Source organism: Lathyrus oleraceus, chromosome 6 (genome assembly GCF_024323335.1).
Source record: "Lathyrus oleraceus cultivar Zhongwan6 chromosome 6, CAAS_Psat_ZW6_1.0, whole genome shotgun sequence".
Taxonomy (NCBI): domain Eukaryota; kingdom Viridiplantae; phylum Streptophyta; class Magnoliopsida; order Fabales; family Fabaceae; genus Lathyrus; species Lathyrus oleraceus.
In genome coordinates this window covers 381816122-381836318 of record NC_066584.1, presented here as the reverse complement: position 1 = coordinate 381836318, position 20197 = coordinate 381816122, and the positions used below count along the sequence as shown (strand labels likewise).

Genomic DNA, 20197 nt, shown 5'->3' with positions numbered 1-20197 from the left:
TGCACAATAGGTTATTCAACCATGTTTGGAATAACATCTATCTTAATGTCAGGTAATGTAGACATAACTTCATCAGAATAATGTTGTCTCATTTCTTATATAATGTCTCGAATTCTAATTGTATTAGTTTGAATTTTCATTTTCTTCACTACTTCCTTGGCTACCCATCATTAGTTTGCAAATCTATTGTTCAATACTCTAGCACATGGGTGGGTATCCACCATTGCCTTTATAGCATAAGTGTGTTGATGGTCCACTTTAGAGCATAGAACTAAAAAAACACATTTAGCCTTGCATTCTACCCTTATCCTATAACTCTCATTTTTCACAAACGTAATTTCCCTACCATTTAATACTTAACACTCATGTATTGCATCTCTAAAATTATCTAGAGAATTAAATTCCATGCCCCACTTAACTTGGTAGCCATTATTAAGTTGCTCTTTCCTAAACTTTTCAAACTTAGGACCTTCACCATTATCATCATCAGATTCATCTGGATCTGAGTTGGCCAGTCCATCACTAACATATTCATTCTCCTCCATTTTCTTTTTGGAACAACAAATTAATCCTGCAACTGTGTTACATTCATTTAGGGGTTGGGTAAAATCAAATTCATCTGTAATAGTAGTTGTTCTCTCATCCTCAATATCATTAAAACCTTCAACACCCTCATCATCAATTGCTTTCATATTTGTCATTTTAGTAATGAACCTAGTTCCCCCACTCTCGATTTTATATTTTTCACATGATGTTCCAAATAAAGGTAGACATCAACTTGGTTTGTACAAGCATTGCAGTAAAATCATATGCATGATCGTTTCTTTTTATGGAAAAAAATGTCATCTATTTCTACTCTTTTAGTCAAAACCCTGTTACTTCCTTCTTGATAACCCCATCCCTGAACCAATTTTTTAATTTAAAAATTACTCCATTTCTTAACATGTTACCCAAAAACTAAGGTTTGAACCCCACCTCTGTAGAATAATTCGTTTTCATTGTTCCTTATAAACTCACCTCCATATTGAAAAACAATATTAAATACTTGTATATTTTGAGAAAGGTATTTTCATATTCAACGTTACAACATTAGAACATTACAATCACTACAACAAGAGAGTTCGAAAAGGCTTACCTGAGACACTAGAAACGAAGATTTCAACCCATTTGATGAATGTAAAATCTTTGATAGACTCTCAAATGACGTTACCTTCATAGTGATTCATCTTCGTGTTTCTATTCTGTGCTCAATCCTTCAAAGCTCCCTCTCCGTGTTCCTTCCTTCATCTCTTCTTCTCCAATGGCATCTTCGTCTTCCTTCAGTGCTTGATTTAGGAATGAAAAATTAACCCTATATTTATAGGGGGGTACACAACATCAGATCAGCAAATACTTGCAATTTAGACCAGCCAACACCCGCCAAGTCATTAAAAATGAAAGATTATGTGTGCCAAGTGTCACTAGGGGGCCAAACATACGGAATCCTTACATTAAAAGGGGGAATAAAAATAGTAATATGAAGGGAGGGGTATGAAACTCGCTTACATTGCAAGGAGTAAAGCATATTTAACCCTAGAAAATAAGATTCATATGCAAAAAGGTGTGTGTGTGTGTGTGTGGGGGGGGGGGGGGGGGGGGGGGGGGGGGGGGGGGGGGGATGCAACATGTATAGAGTTAAAGAGAGTGAAGAACATAGATGTGCGACCTATATTAGTAAAAAAATCCGCACGACTATTTCCTTCCCTGTAAGAATAAAAAATTATAAAAGACATATTTAGAGTATCCTTGAGGCTAGAGAACCACCTTGTTCTAATTTTCCAGGGGATTAAATCTATGTTGAAAGAAGAAAAGGCTCTGATCACTATCAAATAATCTGATTCCATCCAGAGATTCCTCCACCCCATGTCCTTCACAATTTCGATGCTTGGAATTACACCACAAACGTTACTAGTAAATAATTCCTCCAAAAGAGAGGTTCCACAAAATAAAAAATTGAAAGCCCAAGATTCGATCTAAAAATCCCATCACAACTAGTGGATATCGAGTTAACAGAGAAAGCTCCATCTACCTTATATTTTATCAAATTCAAAGGAGGTGGGTTCCAAAAAAATTCTTTGATAACATTAGAATTTTTTTTAAAGGGCCTCCAATATTTTAACTGGGTCCACTTAAAATTTACAAAATACCTTAATAAACTCAGGTGGATCCGATTAAAATTTGAAAAGGTTCTCTAAAATATTGGGTGGGTCTTTCATAAAAAAATTGTTTAAAAAATTGTATATTAATTTTATGTGTTCAAACATAAAGTGAGGACAACTTTATTTGATATTGTCAAAAAAACCCATAAGATTTTCATTTTTCCTTTCTAAGGGTTTCGTATACCACACTTATATTCAGTGAGTCTCCAAGTGTTTTTGTCAGTTATCTTAGATGACACTTATGTTGGACATGTGATTTTCCACACAAGAGAGCGGGATGAGGGTGAATTATATGGTCCCAAAAAACATAGTTTTGAAAACATTGCATATTAAAATCAAAGTTGAAAGACATGTTGAAAATAATTGAGTATTGAGCAGAGAAAAAATAAAATGCAACATATATATTGCAGAACGTAAAGAGTTAAGGGAAAGAGATGAACACCAAGATGTATAGAGGTTTAAAAAAACAAAAAAAAATGACCTACTCCTCTCCCAAAGAATTGATCTTGAAAGTATCTAATAAACTTTGAGAGCCTTTAGTAGGTAAAACACATGAACCCCGTTATACAAGGAGAATTATTTGACTTCCAACCTAAACGACAAGACTTGGAATTTAGAAATTGAGTCTTCTCTTCGAAATGGGGGATTGAAGTGGTTAGTCCTCCTTTTCCTATTAGTAGATTGAAGCGGTTGGTATTCTTTCCAAAAACGGCAGATCGAAGTGGGCATTTAAGACAAGAAAATAAATCGCCATTCATATTATTGCTAAAAATTTAAGTTACATAAGGAAAATTTGCATAATTGAAAATACAAGAACAAAATTTTACCAAATTAGAAGAATTGAAATTTCATAATTGAAAAATGCGAAAAAGCGGGAAATAACAATAACTTTAAACACATTTGTGAGATTTTTCTTCATCAAGATCATCATAGAAAAATAGGTCATGTGGTAGTTGACTTTGGTCTAGAATGAAGTGTTGGACTATGAAGCCAATCTTATCACTGACTGCATTTATCTTCCCACTTATGATTTTGAGTATGTCCTTGATTGAGGGTAGTTGAGGCATGGGGTTGTTGGGGTTATCTAGTTCTATTGGTTCCTCTTGAACTTTGGAATTTATTTTCCTCTCACTAGATTGGGGCTTCTCAATTATCCTTCCATTTATGATTTCACCCTTCATTGATGTTAAAAGGATTTCCCAAATATGGTTGTCTCTCCTTTGAACTCTTCATCTCCAAAGTTTTATCATGTCTCTTCCAAGATTTTGGCGATTAAATTCCTAAATGAAAAATATGCTTATTCTTTCTTATTCTTCATCATGGAGTCTATTACTTGTTTTGCACAATTCAACTTGACTTTGTTTTCTATTAACCATATTGTTTCCACATCAGGTTGGGTTAAGAGGCTGAAGTTGCGTCTTCTTGGAAAGAGTATATGATTAGTCACATAGTGAGTCATACGACTTTCAGGGTGGATGTATCCATTAGTGAAGTGATGGGGGTATATACGAAGATGGTTCCCTTATAATAGAGGATTCAAGTTTTATTTGTTTACTTTGTCTCCAAGTCTGATGATTGTATCTTTATGAGGGAGTCCTAGCATCTTTCAAAATTCTTCCAATGAAAGTGTGATCCTATTCCTTTTTAATTCACTTCTAAGTATTCCATCAGTGATATGAATTTTTGAGAAAAAAATCTTTACCAAGGATGGGTATATCCTTTTGGTGGGAATACAGAGAAAGGTGGATAGGTTGAATTCTATTAAGGTCTTGAAGAATTTGCATTCTTTGAAGTCTTGTGGATCCTTACAAGGGATCAGTTGGCAAAAAATTGAAAGAATCATAATTCTTGTTGTTTGGTAGTGAAGAAGTCAGAAAAGGGGTTTGGAAAAGCTTAGTCTTTTTGGATTCATGATCATTTTGTAAGAATAATCTCACACTCACAATTTTGAATATGAAATGCAAGAGAATGAAAGAGCATCCATATTTATAGCATGCCATCTAATAATTTGATCATGTATACTTGAGAAGTATATAATGTAATTATGCTGATTGAATATCATATCAAAATCTTACCTTGTTAAGTAAGCCAATTAATTAGCTAAGAGCTCTAATCAATTAGTTTAGCATATTATTCATGATTTTGTGAGATCCTTATTAATAATGAGATTTTATTTACTTAGAAACAAGTTTGGCTTGGATTTTATTTGAAATTCAGCATACCAATCTATTCTAATCGGTTGTGCTAATCGATTGGGCCTCTGTGGTTCAGCCTCCTTTGTGCATGTTGGGTATTATGTTTAATTTTTGACTTATCACCCATTTGTCATTATTTGCACTCAATTTCTATAAAAATCTAGAATACTCATCTTTTGATTTAGGAAAATAATTTATTGAGATTGGCCAAAAAATAAATTCATTATTTTAAGGGTTTAATATAAGTTATCTGATTATTTTCATCTTAAAATAATTTATACCTCTTTTATAAAGAAGTCTTGATGAATACATCCCTACAAAGTGAAAACACAGAATAATATGGTGTATCCTTCTATACACACTATTGGATGCGAGAGTTAATAAAAAATGAACTAGTCCATTAGAAACATGTTCATTAAATTGATCACTAAGGAGCATAAACCTTGAGATATTCTCAAAAAATCTACTTTGATCAGATTGATTTATTATTTTCCATCATTGTTCATCCTTGATCATAGGCTTCATGCACAATGTATACTTTAAAAGTATACTATTGCTTTTCACAACTTCATTATTAATCATCAAATTCCTAAGTTGTAAAGCATACTTACAAAACATTAATGTTTCACCTTCGATGCCCATATTTTCTTGGGCCCATGTGCATTAGTTCTAGAAGATCTAAGGTTTAGATGTTTTCATTTTATCAAAATAAAAAGATTCTAAGTGTCATATTCTCTTATAGTGCGTGCACTTATAAACCCTACGCTTCTTGTCCTTTTGATCTACACATTTCCTATGTTTTCTATCACTTTTAAATCATAATGCATTTTTATTTAGGGAAGGCTTTTGACTTTATAAGAGTTGGCCAAGCTTCTCTTTTCCTTGAGTAGACTTTCCTAAGGTTTCACGAAGCCTAGTTACTACTATTATAAGGGAGTCACATCGCTTACATTCTTCTTTGGAATTTCTATTTTAAAAGAAGCATTTATATCTTCAAGATATCTTAAAGATTCCATAAGACCTAAGGTATGTTCTCTTAGTTTATCATTTTCTTCCACTAATTGATCACTCATTCTAAAAAGTTGAGCATATGATGGTTTGACACCTATAATAGTATATGCCTCATAGAATGCCTTTAAAAATATTTCATCTTATTGGTTGCAAGAGGATTCTTTCATATTTCTCCCCGAGGTTGATGTATATCCTCCTCTTCTTCGTGCGAGTATTGAAGAAACTTCTTCTTCTTATTATTCTTTTTCGTTCAATGAACAATAAGGTCCTTCATTTGATGTTGAACCTTTCGAGGATCATTCAACTATTGAGTATGTTCTTATGGAGGATTCTACTAGAGTTGTATGATAGGAGTATGATGAAGTTGATGATTATGACGTTTTTGCTTCTTCTTCTTTGAGTAGTTGAATTAGTTTGTTCAGCTTCTCTACAATTTCGTTCTTTCTTGATTTTTCTTGAAAAATCATGAAGGATCCCATCTTTTAATTTAAAATTTTGGTTAAACCTCAATTCTTAACTCTTAGATATTTGTTAGTGATGCAATTTCCAACATACTTCCCAATATTCATAAGCTTTGAAAAACATTTAAGAGAAGTATCTTTATCTTCTTTGTCTTGTGTATTCATCTCCTCTTGCTTGATACGTGGAAGATCTCCATATATTATTTCAAAAGTATCCCACATTTCCTTGGAGGTTTTACAATGATGAACATAATAAAATTTACTATCATCTAGAGACATAATTATAAAGCTCTTGGTTTTGAAATCAATTTCATATTTTATGTTTTCCTCCTCGGTCCAAAGGGAATCAAGTTTGTCTACTTCTTCATCATTTACTTTAAATATTGATAAAAATTAAAAAAATATATAAAATTCTATTGTATATCTAATAATATAGTGATTTATGAGATTAAGTTTGATTTTTTTTTTGTGCTTGTGATAATCCTGAAAAATATATCTCACGTATTTAATAGGGTTAACAAAGAAAAAAATTATTAAGTATTTTTAAAATATGAAATTTCAAAGGCGATAATTATAATTTAAATAAGCTTTTATCTTTGTAGATTTTTTATCATTATAATTAGTTATTATATAAAGATTCATAATATAAAAAACACATACAGTTTTTTTCTCCCATAATATTAAATTTTTGGATCCACGACTGACCGAGGACCTACCTACCACAATGTGTCCATTGGTAAATTGCTCTTTGGTAACGTTTATCGACGGTGACAAAATCCCCTAGTAACCATGAGATAAATAACTAATAATCGATATAGTGATTTCACACCTTCTGTTGAGAGGGATGTATGGAGATGGCCTGATTCGAGCGGCGGGATTTACTCGGTTTCCTTTGCTCATTCCCGCCTTTTGATCCGTGTGTTCCCCCCAGATCATCAGATTGGTAGAGTAGACCTTGTCCTCCCGCGTTGAAAGAAAACAATGCTCCAGCACTCGTGAATTAGCCATGTGAATTTTACTTCACTATAAAAGGAAGTTGCACGTGAATATCGCGTCACAAACATTTTAAAATAACAAAAAATTTGTGTTCAGCTTTTCACGTGGGTGGAAGGGATACATTTTAGAAAACTATATAGTGACGTGAAAATCATGTCACTACCATAAAGTTAAAATAAAAAAATATGAAATTTCAGCTTTATGTTTCAGCTTCACATGGGGGGAAGTTTGAAATATATGTAGTGTCGTGATTATCAGGTCGTTACTGAAATTTTAAATTTAAAAAAATTAATTTGGAAAAATTTGTTGGGGAAAACAAATGTGACTTCCACGCTTTATTTTTGTCATTATAATCACGTCGCAAAATGTCCAACGAATCTATTGATTGTGACGTGTTTATCATGACAGTATTTTGCATCGTGAATAACACAACGGTAAAAAGGCTTTAAATAATCACATATGCATCGTCCCCATTTTAGTAAATCCAATTCTCTTCTCTTCCCCATTTTTCCTCTCTCTTATTTCTCCTGTTTTCTTCCATCTTTCACCATTTCTCTTACTCCTTTCAAAATTCCAAACCACACAAACTCTTTTTCTTCTTTTTTTTCAAAGGTATGTATTAAATTTATTTTATTTAATTTTTCTACAATGTGTGATTTTGATCTTATTTCCTTTTTATTACATTGTTTGATTTTTATATTATTTCTTGTATTTCTTTTGTTAATCATGGATAAGGCTCAAAAAGTAGATCAAGCTAGGCTTAAGAAGTTGCACAAGAAATTAAGGCTCATTTTAGATATTTATTAGTTGTTATTTTCAAAAATAGATATTGATTGTTGATTGTTTAATAAACACAGAGTATTATATATAGAGATTTGAGTTAAGTTATATATATATATATATATATATATATATATATATATATATATATAATATATATATATATATATATATATATATATATATATATATATATATATATATATATATATATATTTTAAATATAATATATAGTTATAATTTTGTGACGTGAAAATCACATGGCAAAATATGTCAATCTAAATAGTATATATATATATATATATATATATAATATATATATATATATATATCTATATATATATATATATATATATATTATATATATATATAGTTTAAATATAATATATAGTTATAATTTTGTGACGTGAAAATCACGTGGCAAAGTATGTCAATCTAAATAGTGCGGGTCTGCTATATAGCAGAATTTTGTGACTTCAAAATCACGTGGCAAAATGTTGCGACGTGAAAATCAAGAGGCAAATTTGTGGCGTGATTTTCATGTGGCAAACAATTTGCCACGAGTGCTCCTACCTCGTGTTTTGTTATGTCGCTAATTAAGGTTTGTGACGTGACTTTCACTTTTGTGGCGTGAAAATCAAGCTGGTAATAGCTATTTTTTTTGTAGTGCCGACAATATGTGTAGTTGGGCTCCATCTAAAGTCATAGTTTTCTCTTGACAGCTTCTCCAGGATCGTATCCCAACCACAGTTAACTTCCTTAAGAGGGGTATCCGTCTGGCCTCTGGTTTTTTTCCTGTTCGTTATGTTCCTTCCACACTGAGCCTACCTCTTAGATTTTTGTGACGTGTGAGATGACGTCTTCAGTTGGGTATAGGATCTTTAGGTGGTTGGGGCGGTATACTATTTTTTCCTGAGCATATTTTGACTCTTTTTAAGATGTTTAGCCCTTTATATGGTGTTCTTAGGATTAGAGGGAGGTTAACGATGGTTTGTCATGCCATGGTTTGGTCTATTTGGAAATCTCATAATGATATAGTTTTTTATGGATCTTCAGACACTAAGAAATAAGTGGAAGACATGTGCATTATCTTGGCTTGGAAATGGAATCTTGGTAGGTCAATGGACAACTCATGTGTCATCTCGGCCTGGCTGGAGAATCCTTTCGTTTTTCTTTAGAAATAGGGGGTGAGTGATTTCTACCTCCATTGGTAGTGTTATTATTGGTTTCTTTTGTTGTTCCTTTTTAGGTTAACTCTAGCATTGGTTTATTATTGGGTTTTTTTGTTTGTTTTTATGTTGCTTCTTATAGTTGTACTTTATTAGCAAGTGGAAATGTAGTTTGCTTGGGGTATTTGGTTTTTGTTTTGATCCTGATTTTTTGTTTTTGTTTATGAGTTTTTGTATTTCTTGTGTCTCTAATCCAGGACTCTTTTTATTTTTGGCCTTTGTGCCTCTCCTTTTATATATTATATTTTCGTTTGTCTTTAAGAAAATGAATTATTGATTTTATACTAACCATATTTAAGTCTTCGGTAACATCTTTCGTGGCTAGTTCGTCACTACTGGGCGTCATTTCTGTGGTAATTTAACTGACTTCCCTCTAAAAAACAATTACCACATTTAAGACACACATCCAAAATAAGTGAATGCATAAATGATCTCTTTTCATAACTAAAATATGAACAAAACCAATTACATTTAAAATAAATAATCACCACCACCATCATAAAAACAATATTCGAAATATATAATATAGTTGATACTTTGATCTGATATCAAAGAAAATATTAATTATATATAATGTACTATAATATAAAATAGTATTATATAATACAATATTCGTAAACCAATAGTGAAACCCAAATTTAATTGAGACTTTATTTTAAGCAAACAAGTAAGAGACGAAATTCATTGGCTCAATTTTCAGTGTTTAGTCTCTTAATAAAAGTGATAGCTTTATCACTACATAAATCGCTCAAAAAAAATAAAGATTATTTAGAAGCAATTATAAAGATACAATTTTTCATACACTAATTTTTTTCAAATATTAAATATCATTACAATGCTAAAAAGATTATCAAACAATTCTTTTAAATTTAACTTATAACTTTCAAATAGACAAATAAATGCTTCTAAATTATTAGTAAAATATTATTTTGGATCATAATTACATGAAAGTGAAATCCGATATGATGTGTTTAGTCGATTGTTGCAGACGGTTATTTTAGCTTTAATATGTAAATAGCATTAACTTTGAGTTTTTGGGATCCGCAATTGTACATATTTTTGTACAAATCAAAGTATCTATGTTTTTAAGAAAGAGTTACAGAATGTAAGTATATGTTTCATATTTTATGAATTAAAGCTTTGTTTTCTTTAAATTTCAATCTTTTTTACATTCAATCTTTATTTTTGTCTTTGATTTTCATTTAAATTTTAACCATCTCCTTTTAACGTTGTTTCAATTTTCGTTATCGCTTTCAAAACCATATTATTTCGACATTTATGTCAACTTGTTCAAAATTCATGAGTCACACAAAATATGTCTCGATATATTTTCGAATTTAATTCCTTAAATAAATTAAAACTTGTTTTTTTAAATTAAATTTCATGGTAAACACACATACATCTAATTCAACAAGTACAAATAAATATTTATATAGATATTTTGTAAACTAAGCTAAAAAGTTCTATCAAACCATTATTCGATTAGATGTAAGTGTAAAATAATTTATACAGTTAATATATAGATATTAATCCCATTGTTTTAATAGAAAAATAAATAAATCATCACTACAATATATAGGTGTTTTCTTTTGCTACTAAGATTATTTGTATCAAATTGAATGAAATTTATATAATTGATTTACGACCTCATAATCCACTTTTAAATGTAAATGCAATCACCAATCCTTTTTGAAATATTGAAAAAAAGTTAAAAACTATACAAAAGTATATTGTATATCTAATAGTATAGTAATTTATGAGATTAAGTTTGATTTTTTTCGTGCTTGTGATAATCCTAAAAAGTATTTCTCATGTATTTAATAGGATTAATAGGATTAATCCTAAAAAGTGTGGAGATGTCCTAATTTGAGAGACGAGATTTATTCATGTCCTCTTTATTCCCGCCTTCTGGGCCGTATGTTTCCCCTCAGATGGTCAGATTGGTAGACTAGATCTTGTGCTCCCTCAGTACAAGAAAACAATGTTCTAACCTCGTGAATTAACCATGTGAATTTTATGTCACTATAAAAGAAAATTGCAACGTGAATATCACGTCACAAACATTTTAAAATAATTAAAAATTAGTGTTCAGCTTTTCACGAGGGTGGAAGGGATAAATTTTAGAAAGTTGTATAGTGACGTGAAAATCACGTCGCTAGCATAAAGTTAAAAAAAAAAAAATGAAATTTCAGCTTTATGTTTCAGCTTCACGTGGGGGGAAATTTGAAATATTTGAAAAATACGTAGTGTCGTGATTATCACGTCGGTACTGAAATTTTAGATTTAAAAAAACTTAATTTGGAAAAAGTTGTTGGGGAAAAAATGTGACTGTCACGCTTTATTTGTGTCATGATAATCACGTCGCAATGTCCAACGAATATATTGGTTGTAACGTGTTTATCACGACAATATTTTGCGTCGTGAATAACACAACTGTAAAAGAGCTTTATATAATCAGATCTGCATTGTCCCCATTTCAGTAAATCAAATTCTCTTGTCTTCCCCATTTTTCCTCTCCCTCATTTCTCTTATTTTCTGCTATCCTTCACCATTTGTCTTGCTCCTTTCAAAATTCCAAACCACACAAACCCTTTTTTTTCAAAGATATGTATTAATTTTATTTAATTTAATTTTTCTACAATGTTTTATTTTCATCTTATTTCATTTTTGTACAATGTTTGATTTTTATCGTATTTCCTTTTTTCTTTCGTTAATTAATGATAAGGCTCAAAAAATATATCAAGGCTAGATTTAAGAAGTTGCTCAAGAAATTAAGATTCATTTAAGATATGTATTAGTTATTATTTTCAAAAATAGATATTTGTTTTTGGTTGTTTAATAAAAATAGAGTATTATATATATAGAATGGAGTTGAGTTATTTATCTATCTATCTATCTATCTATCTCTCTATCTATCTATCTATCTATCTATCTATCTATCTATATATATATATATATATATATTATATATATATATATATGTAATTAAAATAGAATATATATATAGTTTAAAATATAATATATAGTTATAATTTTGTGTCGTGAAAATCACGTGGCATATTTGTGACGTGAAAATCACGTGGCAATTTTGTGACGTAAAAGTCATGTGACAAAATCTGTTAATCTAAATAGTGTAGGTCGGCTATACAACAAAATGTTGTGACGTGTAAATCACGTGGCAAAATATTGTGACGTGAAAATCACGAGGCTAATTTGTGGCGTGATCTTTATGTGGCAAAAAAGTTGCCACAAGTGCTCCTGCGTCGTGTTTTGTTACATCGCTAATTAAGGGTTGTGACGTGATTTTCAACCTTGTGGCGTGAAAATCACGCTGCTAATAGGTATCTTTTTTGTAGTACTGACAATTTGGTGTAGTTGGGTTCTCTTTAAATTCATAGTTTTCTCTTGGCAGCTTGCTTCTCTAGGATCGTATCCCAACCAGAGTTAACTTATTTAAGAGGTGTGTCCATCTGGCCTCTAGGACTTTTTCCTGTCCGTTATGTTCCTTGCATACTGAGTCTACCTGATCTTTGTGACATGTGCGATGGCGTCTTCAATTTAGTATAAGATCTTTAGGTGGTTGGGGCGATATATTGTTTTTCCTGAGCATATTTTGGCTCTTTTTCAGCTTTTTAGCTCCCCATATGGTATTTTAGGATTAGAGGGAGGTTAACGATGGTTTGTCATGTCGTGGTTTCGTCTATTTGAAAATCTCATAATGATATAGTTTTTTCTGGATCTTCAGAGACTAAGAAATAAGTGGAAGACAAATGCGTTTTTTTGGCTTGAAAATGGTATCTTGGTAGGTCAATGGACGACTCATGTGTCATCTCGGCCAGACTAGAGAATCCTATCGTGTTTTTTTACAAATAGGGGTTATGTGATTTCTACTTCTATTAATAGTGTTCTTATTGATTTCTTTTGTGATTTTGTTTGTTCTTTTGTCGTTCCTTTTTGGGTTAGCACTAGCCTCAATTTATTATTGGATTTTTCTGTTTTGCTGTTGTTTCTTGTAGTTGTACTTTATTAACCGGTGGGAATGTAGTTTGCTTGGGGTATTTGATTTTTGTTTTGTCCCTGCTCTTTTGTTTTTGCTCCTGAGTTTTTGTATTCCTTGTGTCTCCAACCTGGGACTCCTTTTTATTTTTGGCCTTTGTGCCTCTCCTTTTGTATATTATATTTTTGTTTGTCTTTCAAAAAATCAAATTATTGATTTTATACTAGCCATATTTAAACCTTCGGTAACATCTTTCGTGGTTAATCCTTCGGTAATGGGCTTCATTTCTGTGGTAATTTAACTTACTGCCCTCTAAAAATCAATTACGACATTTAAGACAGATACCAGAATAAGAGAATGCATATAAGAGAATGTAGAGTAAGAAACATTAATTGAAAGATGATCGAAAAACACATACATAGAGGTCATATTAGCTGCTAGTAAGCAGAGTCTTATTTAGAACTAGTAGGAAACTAGTAAGCATTATTCATACTTGTGAGACGATATTGCCAGTAGTTGCTTCCAAGTTTGATGTGAAGGACCATGAATGGATGTTGTGTGATACGGCAATTGTTGAAGTAGCAGAAAAACCAACGCTAACGTCCTTGGGGAGCACAACTTTCAAATCAACGTTTTGTGAAATGGTAGAAATTTGACCATTCTCATAAGTGATAACAGCAGTTAAGGTGTTAGAAGGAGAGTCATAGATTATAGTTACTTTAGTCAATGAACCACTCACAAAGTTATATCTGACGGTCTTGGTAGAAATTAAAGAGTTGATGTCGATTCCAATATGTCTCATATAGGGATCGAAAGAATTGGCATAAAGGTCAAACTCTAGACCAACGAATCGATTGATTGAAGTTTTACTATCAACTACTCCCAGATATTGACTTTGTGAGTTGTTGGGAATCTCAGTGTCCGGTGGTGCAATGAAAAATACGAGTCCATCAGTTGGAACACGTCCAGACGGGTTCAGTATGACGAAAGAAAAGGAAGTGACAAAACTGGCAACATTGCCGGTAGCACTGTCCCAAAGAGGCACGGGTGTTGAATATAAGGCACGACCTGTACTTGGGAAAGTTGTAGTTGGAGGAATTTGTGTACTGTTGGTCAGTGCCAAGACACCATTGGCTAAAATCTTGGCATTCCCTTGGAGGGTGATAGCAGTGTTACCAGGAGTGATCTTGGGGAAATTGAAGGAAAGTGCTTCGATATTTGTGGCTAGCAAAACAAACATGATTGAAACAAGGGAGACTAGTTCTTTAGTGCGATATAAAGCCATTCTAACTATTCTGAGATTTTGTTACCAAAGTTATCAATGAGGATATATTTGGTTATCACACATATTTATATAGGCACTTGGGTGTACTTTTACCATCACATATCATTAAAATTATTTTACAACACCTGTTAAATATTATATGCACCAAAGTTTACTTTTGCTGGAATACTTGATGTGAATTTGAAAAACTCATCCCTATTAATTAATGAAAGTTAATTAGGTGAAAATTAATTAATTAATATTAATTAATAATTATAATGTGTCACTCATCAAAACCTAATTTTGAATGGGTTGTTTTATCTTGAAGATGTCGTCGAAACTCGACTGCATTGCATAATTATTGACAGTACGACGAAATATCTTAAAGAAAGTGATCTAGTACGCGACGCGTCCAGATAATTTTCTTTACGAATTTTTTTGTATCAATATTTAAAAGTAGAACAAAGCCGATCAAAACGTTCAGGGCGAGACGGAATAGATTTCTAGTTACTACATATTTTAGTTTAAAAATAATTAAAAAATTATTTAAAAGTCCCCCTCACAAAATAAAATACTCACTTATATGTCATTATCTTATCATTTCATTTAAAAATAATCTTTACAAATAATAAATTTGACATTTAAAAAAAATTATCGGTTATTTTTCTCTTTAGATATGTTTTTCATTATTTATCTAAATTTTTTTAAAAATAATTAAGGATATTTTTGCCCTATTTCACTATTTCAAATATATTTTATATATTATAGAATAATAATAATAATAACACTACTAAATATTCTTATAATATTGCAGTATCATTAAATATTCTTATAATATTGCATTCCATATAAAGAGATTGCTCACCATTTTCATCTGCCATGGACTTAATTCTAGTAGATGAAAACTAAATTTCTAGTATGATTGAAATGAAACACCAACTCTCTTTATATAAAAAAGACAAATATACTACCAAAATTGGTGGGAAGATTATTTTGGTTTTTAAAATTTGGTGGGAAGATGTATAAAAAAAATAGAGGGAAATTTAATTTGCATCTAATTTTTCACGATGAGAATGTGGAAAGCCAATTTTTTTGTTGTAATTATTTTTGGATAGAATAAATGCTGACCAATTTTTATTATATCAATATTTGGCTTAATTATAACATTAATACTACTAAATGTTTAATTTAGGGATATTTTTGGAAATACAAGTTTATTTTTCAGAAAAATTAATTAAAAAAAATATTCCTTGGTTTGTGTGATTTCTTATGTTTGTCTCTTACAAATAGGAACGGAGGTAGTATAATTTTGTAAAAGAAATGAAGCACATGTAACGCGAGGAGGAAGCATACATGTTACTATATCATTATATCATTCTGATATTATTGTTGTGTCCAACTATGATAATATTATATAATTCTTTATTTTTTATTATAAATTGTTTTAGACTGTTCACACGTATTAAATTTATACATAGAAGACAGTGTTTTTTGAACATACAAGTCCACAACTCATTAAGGTGGCAATTATATGATTATGATATTATAGTATGTGTCAAACTATGTTTATATTATATTATCTTCCATTTTTTTTATTATAAATCGTTTTAAAATTTTCATACAGGTAAACTATGTTAATATAATTTTGTAAAAGAAATGAAGCGCATGTAACACGAGGAGGAAGGATTCATGTTACTATATCATTATATCATTATGATATTATTGTATGTGTCCAACTATGATAATATTATATTATTCTTTATTTTTTATTATAAATTGTTTTAAACGTTTCACATGTAATATTTTAAATTTTTTACACGTATTAAAAAAAATTATATGAAAAAAATTATAAATATCTTTATATATTAATAAAATGGAGAAGATAAATTTATATAATTAAAAAAAGAGATAATAATAAAATTTAGAGTTATAATAAAAAATTAATATTAATTCTTTTTAACATTGTAAAATAATTTATATTATGATATAATTTTTTTTCAAAATAACCATAATAAAAAATTAATATTAATTCTAGAGTTAAAATAAAAAATTAATATTAATTCTTTTTAACATTGTAAAATAATTTATATTATGATATATTTTTTTTTCAAAATAACCATAATAAAAAATTAATATTAATTCTAGAGTTATAATAAAAAATTAATATTAATTCTTTTTAACATTAGTATTCAATGTGTCCAACTAACTACATTGTTATGAAAGTTACTGTGGTATTCAATATGAAAATGAAAGAAAGTAAGACATGTTAAATGTGAAATAGATATAGATTTTTTTTTAATTATAATTTTGATTATTCTATTATTTTTTTCAGATTTTAATCTCTTTATTTTAAAAACCAATTTTATAATTCTTATATTTTGTTTTTTCTTTTAATGATTTTAGTCACCTTTCAAATCTAAAAGTATTTTTTAATGACATGTTAATAATAATGGTGATATGTTAGTGATAATGGTGACATATTAATGTCAAGTCGATATTAAAATATTAATTTATATCATTTTTTATTACTTTTTTAAATCTAAAAGTATTTTTTAATGACATGTCAGTAATAATGGTGATATACCCGTATTAAATCAATATTAAAATATTAATTTATAGCATTTTTTAGATTATTTTATTTATAAAAAACTTAATCATTTATTTTAAACAAATAAATGTTAATAAATATCACATTAATGTTTTTTTCTTCTTAGTCTGATCTTTAAAAAATATTTGGCATAAATTTTTTTTTTAATATCTATAACCAATTTTTATAAAGAGTGATGTTATATTAACATCTAAAAACAATTATTTATTAATAATATTGTCATTGAATTAAAGCATATAGATTTAGAGTATTCAATATTATCATATTATAGATTAGGAGTCACCAAGACATGCTTATTAGAACTCCTTTATCTTCTTTGTTTCGTGTTTATCTCCTCTTGTTTGATATATGGAAGATCTCCATATATTATTTCAAAAGTATCCCACATATCTTTGGAGGTTTTACAACGATAAACATAATAAAATTTACTATTATCTAGAGACATAGTTATAATGCTATTGGTTTTGAAATAAATTTCATATTTTATGTTTTCCTCTTCGGTCCAAAGGGAATCACGTTTGTCCAATTCTTCATCATTTGCTTTAAATATTGATAAAAATTAAAAAATATACAAAATTATATTGTATATCTAATAGTATAGTGATTTATGAGATTAAGTTTGATTTGTTTCGTGCTTGTGATAATCCAGAAAAATGTAAATGTATCTCACGTATTTAGAAAAATGTATCTCATGTATTTAGTAGGGTTAACAAAGGAAACAATTATTAAATATTTTTAAAATATGAAAATTCAAAGGCGATAATTATAATTTACATAAGCTTTTATCTTTGTAGATTTTTTTTATCATTATAATTATTTATTATATAAAAATTCATAATATAAAAAATACATATAATTTTTTTCTCCCAAAATATCAAATTTTTGGATCCACCACTGACCGAGGACCTACCTACCACACTGTGTCCATCGGGATATTGCTATTTGGTAACGTTTATCGACGGTGACAAAATCCCCTAGTAACCATCAGATAAATAACGAATAATCGATTTAGTGATTTCACACCTTATGTTGAGAGGGATGCGTGGAGATGGCCTGATTCGAGCGGAGGAATTTACTCGGTGTCCTCTGCTTATTCTCGCCTTCTGATCCGCGTGTTCCCCCCGGATCGTCAAATTGGTAGAGTAGACATTATCCTCCCGCACTGAAAGAAAACAATGCTCCAGCCTCGTGAATTAGCCATGTGAATTTTACTTCACTATAAAAGAAAGTTGTCATGTGAATATCGCGTCAAAAACATTTTAAAATAATAAAAAATTCATGTTCTGCTTTTCACGTGGGTGAAAGGGATACATTTTAGAAAACTGTATAGTGACGTGAAAATCACACCGCTACCATAAAGTTAAAATAAAAAAAATATGAAATTCCAGCTTTATGTTTCAGCTTCACGTGGGGTGAAATTTGAAATATTTGAAAAATATTTAGTGTCGTAATTATCACGTTGCTTCTGAATTTTTAAAATTTAAAAATTAATTTCGAAAACGTTGTTGGGGAAAGCAAATGTGACTGCCACACTTCATTTGTGTCATGATAATTGTAGTGGGGTATTCGTTACCATTAGAGATATTGACTAAATCCAAGGTAAATCATTCAAGTCGATTCGCCACCGCACTTCTATTTATCCAAAGGAATGTTTAGAAAGCGAACAACAACCTAAAAGTTTTATCAAATCAAAAACTAGTAAAAGAGAGTCAGAGATCTGGGTAAGGGGGTTGGTTATGCAATGTGAAGGTGTTAGGCACCCAAAACATCCTAGGTACTCCTAGGGAGCCCTCTTCATATTTGTTGTAAGGTTGTTGTTTTGTGAAAGATTTGTTTGTGCAAACATGATTGAACAGATGAAAAGAGAATATACAAGTTTATTTACATTTGTGTTTGGATGGATAAACCCATTGCCTACATACCATCTTTAAAAAAAGATTAGGATCAAAACCTCGTAGTTCGGGGTAAAAATCTCAAGATAGATTGGTGAATTGATTGGTCCAAAAGCCTTAAGGTCTTTTGTTATCCAAGGGAGAAAACTCAACCTAAAACTACAAATCCACCATGTGAGGATAGCTTCAACATGCTAGTGAGGGGTTAACCCTATAATAAGCATGGAAGACTCATTGTCCATCACTAAGGATGTAGGTGAGTATTACATCTACATCAAGGATAACTCAAACCTAATAGCTAAAGGTTATGAAAAAGTTTTGATTAAGAGAGTGGCCATTGAAACCACAAAAGACATTTGAATGGGTTATATTTACAAGTGAAAAGTATATACAAAATATGGTCAAAGTTGACTTAGAGATTCAATTCAAAATGAGTATTAAGAAAAGAGAGTTTGAAAATCAAAAGCATAAGGCTTAGGTTTCTAATGTTGAAGACAAGTATTAAATGTTTTCACAAAAGCTTTGGCTTGGGTTAGAGTGGAGGGAACAAGAAGAATGGCTAAGATCCTAAGCAATGCAAAAGGTGAGGGATAAGAAACAAAAGCACAAAAGGAGTTCCTCTCTTGAGATCATATGGATGATCCAAGTAGCTCTCATCCTTTGGAATAAGCATAAACTCAAGCAATCAACAATCAAATGAACTCTTGGAAGGTTCCTCAATGTATCTTGAATCTCTCTCTCTTAGAAGCACATGGCAATGGTTCCCCAATTTGGATCAAGTTAGAATCCCTAGGACAAAGAAACACACACATCAAAAGATTCTATTTACAAATCAAAGAATGGACAAGAAGGAGTTTAGAATATGATCCTTTCAATGTTCATCTTCAAGCTTTAAGCATTCTAAAGGCATGAGGCCTAGTTGCTCTTTGACTTCATTTTTGTATAGGGAAGGTCCTAAAGTCTAAGTCCTTTTGTCCATTTTTTTGCATTTGGTTCACAACAATCAAACAAAACACAAATACAATAGTATATACACAAGTATGTGCTCAAGTGAGCAAAAGGCAAATTGCATTAACATAAACATGTGCTCAAGTGAGCAAAAGAAAAAGCAAATGGATAATATGTGCAAGAATAATAAATTGCATAAAAGTAAAGAGCAAAAGTAAATGTTAATGGTTAATAGTTAGTGTTAGTAGTTAGTGTGCCATAAGGAAAATTTAGCCGTTATGTTAAGCAATCGTAATTGGACTTATGTAGAAGTCGCAACTATCTGAGACCGGTCAATAATAATGTAGGCAACAACACAAGTTAGAAGTCTTGATTAGTGAACCAAGTTCCAACAACTTGCCATGCCAAAAAGAAGAAGAGAATTGATCTTGTATTGGTATAAGCCTTTTGCATGTTTTAGGAAACAACCTATCCTTAATGCAAAGCCATTCACTTGATCAATTGATCAAGATGAATTAGATTTGAATCAAGGAAGATTAAGTCTCCCTAATCAATGCTAACTTATCAACCTTCAACTCATTGATCAAAAAGAAAAAGAAGAAGAAGAAGAAGAAAGAG

General features: G+C 30.4%; 1 protein-coding gene across 2 annotated transcripts in view; it reads right to left on the bottom strand.

Annotated features, from left to right (window-relative positions):
• Positions 1-14201, bottom strand: part of LOC127098232 (non-seed lectin) — a 42636-nt gene extending 28435 nt beyond the window's left edge. The window contains exon 1 of one of the 2 annotated variants that reach the window (XR_007793314.1): positions 13290-14201. Coding sequence is in view for 1 of the 2 variants with exons in the window: in XM_051036771.1 (XP_050892728.1) it covers positions 13554-14152 (599 nt within the window). In the remaining variant the exon portion in view is untranslated. The remainder of the gene's footprint in view (positions 1-13289) is intronic. The other variant, XM_051036771.1, reaches the window with a different exon arrangement.
• Positions 14202-20197: the final 5996 nt, after the last annotated feature.